The following is a 12,119-nucleotide window of genomic DNA, read 5'->3' on the forward strand; positions in this document are numbered from 1 at the left end:
GCGTGGAATGACTCCACACACACACAAAACACTTTTGGGCTTATAGCCCCACTTGACTCCATGACGATTCATCTAAATCACCTAAGCCTGGGGAGACCCCCAACTTTCCTCCTAATTCACACCCCACCCACCTCATTCACAGGCACGGGTGGGGTGAGGATATAATACTTTATTCACTCTAACAAGGGCCGAGGGGATGTAATGAGGGGGAGGTGGGCGCGTTTCCAGGGACCCCAGTAGGGGATCCTCCCTGTCTCCCCGTTCCAGGGCAGCCAGGGCCGCTGTCGCACCCTATCTGAGACGCAGGTGGCGGGGCGGGGAGTTGTCCAGGTTAACAAAGCCCCAGGTCGGGATACCAGCGTGCCCCTCCCCAGTTCGCACCCCGCGGAGACAAGAATGGCGCTTCAACTGCACTCACAATCTGGGCAGCGCTCTGTGGCAGTGGCTCCGGCAGGTAGCTTGAAGTCCCGGCCGCAGCCCGCGCAGATACACAGACGGCGCCGCATGGGCGCGCGACGGTGGCTGACGAAGTGCGAGCTGAGGCGGGAGCGCCGGCGGCACTCGGCACGTGGGTAGGGCCGCTCGCCTGTGTGCGTGCGCGCATGCTCCTCCAGGTTGGAGCGGTGGCCGAAGCCGCGGCCGTACACAGCGTAGCAGCGCAGCTGCTCGCCCGTGTGCACGCGCCAGTACTTGGCCAGCGCCGAGCTCTGGGCGAAGTGCGCGCCGCAGTTGGCGCATGCGTACGGCCGCTCGCCCGTGTGCGTGCGTCGGTGGCGCGCCAGACACGAACTGCCCCCGAAGGCGCGTCCGCAGTCCGGGCACAAGTACGGCTTCTCGCCCGTGTGCGCGCGCAGGTGCTGTGCGTAGTTGGAGCTCTTCGCGAAGCGGCGGCCACATTGTGTGCAGGCGTACGGATTCTTGCCCGTGTGGCGACGGCGGTGCTGCCTCAGGTTCGAGGCAGCTGAGAAGCGCTTGTCTCATTACGGGCGTTCGTAAGGCCGCTCGCCCGTATGCGTGCGGCTGTGTTTGGTCAGCGCCGACTTCTGCGAGAAGCGGCGGCCGCACTCGGTGCACGCAAGGGGCCGCTCGCCCGTGTGTATGCGGGCGTGCTTGGTCAATGTGGAGCTGCGCGCAAAGGTACGGCCGCAGTCCCGGCACTCATGTGGGCGCGCCGGGTACGCCGACGGGGCTGGCGCCTCACTCGGGACCTCCTTGTTGTCCATGGGGATCTTGAGTTTCACCACTTCATACTTCTCTTCACCCTCATCCTCCTCACCCTTCACCAGCAGCACCATCTCTTCTTTCATCCCTTCCTCCTCCTCCTCCTCCTCTGTCTGCTGTTCACTGGGCATCTTGGTGTCCAGCCGCAGGTTCGGGCGCTCGCGCTGCCCCAGGCTAGGGCGCCGGGCCCATGTAGCACTTGTGATGTGGCAGACACTTTTATAAGTTCTTTACTTTGGGGACTTACCTGGTGGTTCAGTGGTTAGGACTCCACGCTCCCAATGCAGGGGGCACAGGTTCGATCCCTGGTCGGGGAAATAAGATCCCGCACGCCACACGAGGCAGCCAAAAGATAAATAAGTAAAACAAGTTCTTTACTTTATTACATTACTCATTTATTCCTTGCAAAAACTCTCTATGGGGTATGTACTATTATAATCATCCATGACGGCAGTCTGTACTCTTAACTGCTGAATCCCATTGCCTCTCTATCCAGTGGGTACAAGGCGTGTTTATGAAGAAATTTAGATAGCATTTGGAAATTCTATATTATATGTGAAGAGAGACAGTGCCATCTCTATCCCGTGGGTAGCATTTAATTGTTTCTTCAACATAGCATATTGTTTGAGTTAAGGATAGATAATATACTTTCAAAATAGAATGATGACAGATAAATTTTAAAATTTTCTTCCTTGATTTGCTTTTAAAAGAGCAGAGATAACGTCAATCTATTTATTCAAATGCCTCTAAAATGATAGTGTATATTTTCTAGATACAAATTTTGTATTTTGAGATGTCGATTTATCAGACTTACTATTTGCAATTGTAAACGTAAGTGATTGATTCATACTATATACAGACTCCAAAGGAGAACTTTTCTACATATTAGATTAATTGATTGTAGGTTTTGTAGTAAAACCCACACCTTTTCCTTTATACAGTGGGCAATTTGCCAAACAGCTTTTGGGTAACTTACTAAAGTGCCAATAACCTGTTTTCAGCTTCACTGTGATGAGTCCTCAGTCCTTATGTCTGAAGACAGAAAAAGACCCATAGAGAAGAATATATCGCTTCTCCAGTTCTTAGTATTTAAGTGGTGAATTATACTTCTAAAGAGAGAACAATCTCATATTTGGCATCTGTTATTAAATATGTGGTTTCCATCTTCTTTGGGAGTAAATTTTTAAGTTTCATAAAAATTCTAACACTTTTGTATTAGTAACTAATCAACACTGATAGACGTGTAGAGCATTTTAATTAATATCATATCTGACTGCACTTGTTCTGAGTTTGATGATGGGAGAGATAAAATATTAATGACCTCAAAATGAATGTATGAAAACATTTTATTGGTCTTGTCCCAATTATAATTTCTTTTAACTTGGTTTTTAGCTTGAAGCATATTATTCTTTTTCAAATAAGGAAGATACAGCAAGGATATATTTATTTATTTCAACACGGATTGGTTGATTTTAATTAATTTTTAAAGAGGAACAGAAAATGGTCTTATTAATGTGTAATGGAATATGATAGCTCTTATTTTAAATTTTTATTTGAATTTTTCATTTGTTGCATTGAGATGTTTTGGACACGTTCAATATTCCAGTGCAAAGTTTCAAGTTCTTTCTTTGTGGTTATTTGCAAAGAAGGACAAGAATATTAAAGACTCTTGATGAAAGAGGCTGGTCTTTCAGGAAAAAGCCTCTTCATTCAAGGGCTTTTCAAAATTTGCTTTGGGAGTACTGTTTGTCATTTAACTCTTGCTTGTGTTACCTTACTTATACAATCAAATTATTTCATTTCCTTGCAGGGATATGTGCCTTAATACGCCATTTGTAAAAAGATTTAGAATTTCTGGGTGAAAGATTTTAGTGACTCTATGACATGTAGACAGAACAGACAAAGTGAACTTCAGAATTGCTGGGACATAAAACACCAGACTGATTATTTGTAGAGTCTAAAGCCACTAGAATTATCTGGAGAAAGGAAAAGAAAAAAAAGGAAAAAAGAAACAAAAAGTATGTTTATCTCCAAATGATATTCATTGTATATTTACTCAAACAGTGATTTCTATGATTTTAATAGCAATATTTTCCAGAATAATTTTGTGACATGCAAATAAAAAACATCCCCGATTTATAACAGCAAATATATAGTTTGATAAGTTGCTATGCAGATTGCTGACTTTCTAGTGATCATAGACCTTAAGATAAGGAATTTAGTTAGTTCTCCATGTGCGTAACATTTAAATATTAACATAATAGGAAGTGCAAAACTTTAGTTATATCTTTTTTGTCAAGACTGTGGAGGGTTGCATGAATTGTTGAGAAGAATGTGCATGAGAAGGAAGAGCAATAAATGAACATTCAAATATGTACTATTTCTGATTATAGAAATATTGTATTTACAAAACTATATTGTTGGAGGGAGCTTCAAGATGGCAGAAGAGTAAGACGTGGAGATCACCCTCCTCCCTACAAATACATCAGAAATACATCTACACGTGGAACTGCTCCTACAGAACACCTGCTGAACGCTGGCAGAAGACCTCAGACCTCCCAAAAGGCAAGAAACTCCCCACGTACCTGGGTAGGGAAAAGAAAAAAGAAAAAACACAGACAAAAGAATAGGGATGGGACCTGCACCTCGGGGAGGGAGCTGTGAAGGAGGAAAGGTTTCCACACACTAGGAAGCACCTTTGCTGGTGGAGACTGTGGGTGTCGGAGGGGGGAAGCTTCGGAGCCATGTAGGAGAGCGCAGCCACAGGGGTGCGGAGGGCAAAGCGGAGAGATTCCCACACAGAGGATCAGTGCTGACCAGCACTCACCAGCCCGAGAGGCTTGTTGCTCACCCGCCGGGACGGGCAGGGGCTGGGAGCTGAGGCTTGGGCTTCGGAGGTCGGATTCCAGGGAGAGGAGTGGGGTTGGCGGCGTGAACACAGCCTGAAGGGGCTAGTGTGCCACAGCTAGCCAGGAGGGAGTCTGGGAAAGGTCTGGACCTGCCAAAGAGGCAAGAGACTTTTTCTTGCCTCTTTGTTTCCTGGTGCGCGAGGAGAGGGGATTAAGAGTGCCGCTAAAAGGAGCTCCAGAGACAGGCGCGAGCCGTGGCTCTCAGCGCGGACCCCAGAGACGGGCATGAGACACTAAGGCTGCTGCTGCAGCCACCAAGAGGCCTGTGTGCAAGCACAGGTCACTATCCACACGTCCCCTTCTGGGAGCCTGTGCAGCCCGCCACTGCCAGGGTCCTGTGATCCAGGCACAACTTCCCTGGGAGAACGCACGGTGCGCCTCAGACTGGTGCAACGTCATGCTGGCCTCTGCAGCCGCAGGCCTGCCCTGCATCCGTACCTCTCCCTCCCCACGGCCTGAGTGAGCGAGAGCAAGCCAGAGCCCCCGAATCAAATGCTCCTTTAACCCCATCCTGTCTGGGCAGGAACAGACGCCCTCAGGCGAACTACACGCAGAGGCGGATCCAGATCCAAAGCTGAACCCCAGGGAGCTGTGCGAACAAATAAGAGAGGGGAAAATTTCTCCCAGCAGCCTCAGGAGCAGCGGATTAAATCCCCACAATCAACTTGATGTACGCTTCATCTGTGGAATACCTAAATAGAAAACGAATCATCCCAAATTGAGGAGGTGGACTTTGGGAGCAATGATATATACATATTTTTCCCTTTTTCTCCTTTTGTGAGTGTGTATGTGTGTGCATCTGTGTGGGATTTTGTCTGTATAGTATTGCTTTTACCATTTGTCCTAGGGTTCTGTCTCTCCGTTTGTTTTTGCTTTTTTTTTCTTTTCTACAGGTTTTAGCACTTGTTATCATTGGTGGATTTGCTTTTTGGTTTGGTTACTCTCTTCTGTTTTTCTTTTTTTTGTTTATTATTAAAAAATTTTTTAATAATTACTTTTTATTTTAATAACTTTATTTTATTTTATTTTATTTTATTTTATCTTCTTTTTTCTTTCTTTCTTTTTTTCCCCTTTTGTTTTGAGCCATGTGGATGACAGGCTCTTGGTGCTCCAGCCAGGCATCAGGGCTGTGCCTCTGAGGTGAGAGAGACAAGTTCAGGACACTGGTCCACAAGAGACCTCCCAGCTCCACGTAATATCAAATGGCAAAAATCTCCCAGAGATCTCCATCTCAAAACTAAGACCCAGCTCCACTCAACGACCAGCAAATTACAGTGCTGGACACCCTATGCCAAACAACTAGCAAGACAGGAACACAACACATACATTAGCAGAGAGGCTGCCTAAAATCACAATAAAGCCACAGAAACCCCATAACACACCACCAGACATGGACGTAGCCCCCAGAGAGACAAGATCCAGCCTCATCCACCAGAACACAGGCACTAGTTCCATCCACCAGGAAGCCTACACAACCCACTGAACCAACCTTAGCCACTGGGGACAGACACCAAAAACAACGGGAACTACGAACCTGCAGCCTGCGAAAATGAGACCCCAAACACAGTAAGTTAAGCAAAATGAGAAGACAGAAACAGCAGATGAAGGAGCAAGGCAAAAACCCACCAGACCTAACAAATGAAGAGGAAACAGGCAGTCTACCTGAAAAAGCATTCAGAATAATGATAGTAAAGATGATCCAAAATCTTGGAAATAGAATGGAGAAAATACAAGAAACGTTTAACAAGGACCTAGAAGAACTAAAGAGCAAACAAACAGTGATGAACAATACAATAAAGGAAATTAAAAATTCTCTAGAAGAGGTCAATAGCAGAAAAACTGAGGCAGAAGAATAGATAAGTGACCTGGAAGATAGAATAGTAGAAATAACTACTGCAGAGCAGAATAAAGAAAAAAGAATTAAAAGAATTGAGGACAGTCTCAGAGACCTCTGGCACAACCTTAAATGCACCAACATTCGAATTCTAGGGGTCCCAGAAGAAGAAGAGAAAAAGAAAGGGACTGAGCAAATATTTGAAGAGATTATAGTTGAAAACTTCCCTAATATGGGAATGGAAATAGTTAATCAAGTCCAGGAAACACAGAGAGTCCCATACAGGATAAATCCAAGGAGAAACATGCTAAGACACATATTAATCAAACTATCAAAAATTAAATGCAAAGAAAATATATTAAAAGCAGCAAAGGAAAAACAACAAATAACACACAGGGAATCCCCATAAGGTTAACAGCTGATCTTTCAGCAGAAACTCTGCAAGCCAGAAGGGAGTGGCAAGACATATTTAAAGTGATGAAGGAGAAAAACCTACAACCAGGATGACTCTACCCAGCAAGGATCTCATTCAGATTTGACAGAGAAAATAAAACCTTTAAAGACAAGCAAAAGCTAAGAGAATTCAGCACCATCAAACCATCTTTACAAAAAAATGGTAAAGGAACTTCTCTAGGCAGGAAACACAAGAGGAGGAAAAGACCTACAATAGCAAACCCAAAACAATTAAGCAAATGGTAATAGGAACATACATATCGATAATTACCTTAAATGTAAATGGATTAAATGCTTCAACCATTTGGCTGAATGAATACAAAAACAAGACCTGTATATATGCTGTCTACAAGAGACCCACTTCAGACCTAGGGACACATACAGACTGAAAGTGAGGGGATGGAAAAAGATATTCCATGCAAATGGAAATCAAAAGAAATCTGGAATAGCAATTCTCATGTCAGACAAAATAGACTTTAAAACAAAGACTATTACAAGAGACAAAGAAGGACACTACCTAATGATCAAGGGATAAATGCAAGAAGAAGAGATAACCATTGTAAATATTTATGCATCCAACATAGGATCTCCTCAATAAATAAGGCAAATACTAACAGCCATAAAAGGGGAAATCGACAGTAACACAATCATAGTAGGGGACTTTAACTCCCCACTTTCACCAATGGACAGATCATCCAATATGAAAATAAATAAGGAAACACAAGCTTTAAATGATACATTAAACAAGATGCACTTAATTGATATTTATAGGACATTTCATCCAAAAACAACAGAATACAAGTGCTCATGGAACATTCTCCAAGATCATATCTTGGGTCACAAATTAAGCCTTGGTAAATTTAAGAAAATTGAAATTGTATCAAGTATCTTTTCCAATCACAACGCTATGCGACTAGATGTCAATTACAGGAAAAAATCTGTAAAAAATACAAACACACGGAGGCTAAACAATACACAACTTAATAACCAGGAGATCACTGAAGAAATCAAAGAGGAAATAAAAAAATACCTAGAAACAAATGGCAGTGAAAACACGATGACCGAAAACCTATGGGATGTGGCAAAAGCAGTTCTAAGAAGTTTATAGCTATACAAGCCTACCTTAAAAAACAAGAAACATCTCAAATAAACAACCTAACCTTAAACCTAAAGCAATTAAAGAAGAACAAAAAAACCCCCAAAGTTAGCAGAAGGAAAGAAATCATAAAGATCAGATCAGAAATAAATGAAAAAGAAATGAAGGAAATGATAGCAAACATCAATAAAACTAAAAGCTGGTTCTTTGAGAAGATAAACAAATTGATAAACCTTTAAAAAGCCTCATCAAGAAAAAATGGGAGAAGACTCAAATCAATAGAATTAGAAATGAAAAAGGAGAAGTAACAACTGACACTGCAGAAATACAAAGGATCATGAGAGATATAACTACAAGCAACTCTATGCCAATAAAATGGACAACCTGGAAGAAATGGACAAATTCTTAGAAATGCACAACCTTCCGAGACTGAACCAGGAAGAAATAGAAAATATGAACAGACCAATCACAAGCACTGGAATTGGAATTGTGATTAAAAATCTTCCAACAAACAAAAGCCCAGGACCAGATGGCTTCACAGACGAATTCTATCAAATATTTAGAGAAGAGGTAACACCTATCCTTCTCAAACTCTTCCAAATATAGCAGAGGGAGGAACACTCCCAAACCCATTCTATGAGGCCACCATCAGCCTGATACCAAAACCAGACAAAGATGTCACAAAGAAAGAAAACTACAGGCCAATATCACTGATGAACATAGATGCAAAAATCCTCAACAAAATACTAGCAAACAGAATCCAACAGCACACTAAAAGGATCATACACCATGATCAAGTGGGGTTTATCCCAGGAATGCACGAATTCTTTGGTATACACAAATCAAACAATGTGATACACCATATTAACAGATTGAAGGAGAAAAACCATATCATCATCTCAATAGATGCAGAGAAAGCTTTCGACAAAATTCAACACCCATTTTTGATAAAAACCTTCCAGAAAGTAGGCATAGAGGGAACTTTCCTCAACATAATAAAGGCCATATGTGACAAACCCCAGCCAACATCGTCCTCAATGGTGAAAAACTGAAACCACTTCCACTGAGATCAGGAGCAAGACAAGGTTGCCCACTCTCACCACTATTATTCAACATAGTTTTGGAAGTTTTCGCCACAGCAATCAGAGAAGAAAAAGAAAGAAAAGGAATCCAAATCAGAAAAGAAGAAGTAAAGCTGTCATTGTTTGCAGATGACATGATACTATACATAGAGAATCCTAAAGATGCTACCAGAAAACTACTAGAGCTAATCAATGAATTTGGTAAAGTAGCAGGATACAAAATTAATGCACAGAAATCTCTTGAATTCCTATACACTAATGATGAAAAATCTGAAATTGAAATGAAGAAAACACTCCCATTTACTATTGCAACAAAAAGAATGAAATATCCAGGAATAAACCTACCTAAGGAGACAAAAGACCTGTATGCAGAAAATTATAAGACACTGATGAAAGAAATTAAAGATGATACAAATAGATGGAGAGATATACCGTGTTCTTGAATTGGAAGAATCAACATTGTGAAAATGAATATACTACCCAAAGCAATCTACAGATTCAGTGCAATCCCTATCAAACTACCACTGGCATTTTTCACAGAAGTAGAACAAAAAATTCCACAATTTGTATGGAAGCACAAAAGACCCCGAATAGCCAAAGCAATCTTTAGAAAGAAAAATGGAGCGGGAGGAATGAGGCTCCCTGACTTCAGACTATACTACAAAGCTACAGTAAACCAGACAGTATGGTACTGGCACAAAAACAGAAATATAGATCAATGGTACAAGATAGAAAGCCCAGAGATAAACCCATGCACATATGGTCATCTTATCTCTGATAAAGGAGGCAGGAATATACAGTGGAGAAAAGACAGCCTCTTCCATAATTGGTGCTGGGAAAGCTGGACAGCTACATATAGAAAAATGAAATCAGAACACTCCCTAACACCATACACAAAAATAAATTCAAAATGGAATAAAGAACTAAATGTAAGGCCAGACACTATCGAACTCTTAGAGGAAAACATAGGCAGAACACTCTATGACATAAATCACAGCAAGATCCTTTTTGACCCACCTCCTAGAGAAATGGAAATAAAAACAAAAATAAACAAATGGGACCTAATGAAACTTAAAAGCTTTTGCACATCAAAGGAAACCATAAACAAGATGAAAAGACAACCCTCAGAATGGGAGAAAATATTTGCAAATGAAGCAACGGGCAAAGGATTAATCTCCAAAATTTACAAGCAGCTCATGCAGCTCCATATCAAAAAAACAAACACCCAATCCAAAAATGGGCAGAAGACCTAAATAGACATTCTCCAAAGAAGACACACAGATGGCCAAGAAGCACATGAAAAGCTGCTCAACATCACTAATTATTAGAGAAATGCAAATCAAAACTACAATGAGGTATCACCTCACATTAGTCAGAATGGCCATCATCAGAAAATCTACAAACAACAAATGCTGGAGAGGGTGTGGAGAAAAGGGAACCCTCTTGCACTTTTGGTGGAAATGTAAATTGATACAGTGACTATGGAGAACAGTATGGAGATTCTTTAAAAAACTAAAAATAGAAGTACCATATGACCCAGCAATCCCACTACTGGGCATATACCCTGAGAAAACCATAATTCAAAAAGACACATGCACCCCATTTTTCATTGCAGCTATTTACAATAGCCAGGTCATGGAAGCAACCTAAATGCCCATCAACAGACGAATGGATAAAGAGGTTGTAGGACATATATACAATGGAATATTACTCAGCTATAAAAAGGAATGAAATTGGGTCATTTTAGAGACATGGATGGATCTAGAGACTGTCATACACAGTGAAGTAAGTCAGAAAGAGAAAAACAACTATAGTATATTAACGCATATATGTGGAACCTAGAAAAATGGTACAGATGAACTGGTTTGCAGCACAGAAATAGAGGCACAGATGTAGAGAACAAACATCTGGACACCAAGTTGGGAAAATGGTGGTGGTGGTGGTGGTGGTGTGATGAACTGAGAGATTGGGATTGACATGTATACACTAATATGTATAAAATGGATAACTAATAAGAACCTGCTGTATAAAAAAACAAATAAAATAAAATTCAAAAAATGTAAAAAGATACAGTGTGTTATAATTTACTTGATGATTCTGTTATTTGTACATTTAGTTTACTTCTACTTGATCCTGTAACAATTTATGTATAATTAACATCTTGGTATATAAATCTTTGTCATCTCCATCTCATTATTTCCTTAGAGTGATTCCTAGAATTGAAGCTACTGGGTTGTTTATTTATTTAATGATTCCTTGAACAAACATTCTTTGAAAGCCAACTTTCTTCTATGAAACATTTTTAAGGCTTTTGATACATATTATAAAATTGCTATCCAGTGTGGTCATACCAATTTATTGGTGATTATGCCAAATAAACCTACCTCCTGTTATTTATGCCCTTGTCTAATTCCTTCCATAATGAATAGGCTTGACCTGTGTAAATCAGTATTTTATTATAGAAATGTTTTATGGCTGGTCATAAAAGACACTGTGGCATTTCCTTTGCTCTCTCTTAAATCCCATGCTCTAGAGGAAGCCACGTGCCATATCATGAGAACACTTATGCAGCCCCAAAGAGTGGTACACGTGGCAAGGAACTAAGGCTTCCTGCCAAGAGCCAGCAAGGACCTGAGGCCTCCATCAACAGCCATAGGTATGAGCCATCTTGCAAGCAGACCTTCCAGCCCTGTTTCAGCCTTTAGATGACTGCAGTCCTGGCCAACACTTCGATGGCCACTCATTAGAGCTCCTGCACCAGGACCACCCAGCAAGCCACTGCTGGATTCTTGACCCTCAGAAACCAAGTAAGCTAATAAATATTTGTTTTAACTTGCTACATTTTGGAATAATTTGTTACACATCAATAGATAAATAATACCCACCCAGCAGTTGGGATAGAGTCCTTGCTGACATTGTCATTTGTAGGCTAATTTGGCAGATAAAAATCATCTTATTGTTTTATTTGCACATTTTAGTTAATAATTTTCTCATGTTTATTAACCATTTTTTTCACTTCTAATTTATAGTTATGTCCATCCATTTTGTTTTAATCAGTGTTTCATTTCTTTCCTGGGATTTGAATTTCCATTAAGAACTAATACAACAGCATAAAGATAACAATAAAAACCATAAAGAAGCCTCAGAAATGCATAATTCAAAGATTTTGTTAGATTAACTAAGGGTCTAGATTTGGACAAAAATTAACTCTTAAAGGTGCAGTTTCGTATTTCTCCTGGTACCTTCTTTGGTTATCAAAGCAACTGTGTACATTCCAAAAATGCTATAATATTTCCAATCTACATGCTCTTCCTACAATGTGAATTTCACACTCCTTCCATTAATTGGTAGGATCTATAAACTCCATCACCTTGAACCTGGGTGGACTTGGGTGTGTAAGTGAGGCTATGTAACTTTTGAGTTAGATCACAGAAAATGATTCTTTCTGGTTCTCTTCTGATGCTCACCCTTGGAACTTAGCTTCTCTGACGCAAGGAAGTCCAAGCTAGTCCACTTGAGAGGAC

General features: G+C 41.1%; 1 protein-coding gene across 1 annotated transcript; it reads right to left on the reverse strand.

The window, feature by feature from the left end:
* Window positions 1-404: 404 nt before the first annotated feature.
* Window positions 405-1,388, reverse strand: LOC132487699 (zinc finger protein 771-like). The gene is given in 1 exon segment (XM_060095439.1): window positions 405-1,388. A coding segment is annotated over 1 exon segment (948 nt). The 5' UTR covers window positions 1,353-1,388.
* Window positions 1,389-12,119: the final 10,731 nt, after the last annotated feature.

Source organism: Mesoplodon densirostris, chromosome 4 (assembly GCF_025265405.1).
Source record: "Mesoplodon densirostris isolate mMesDen1 chromosome 4, mMesDen1 primary haplotype, whole genome shotgun sequence".
NCBI classification, from domain to species: Eukaryota; Metazoa; Chordata; class Mammalia; order Artiodactyla; family Ziphiidae; genus Mesoplodon; species Mesoplodon densirostris.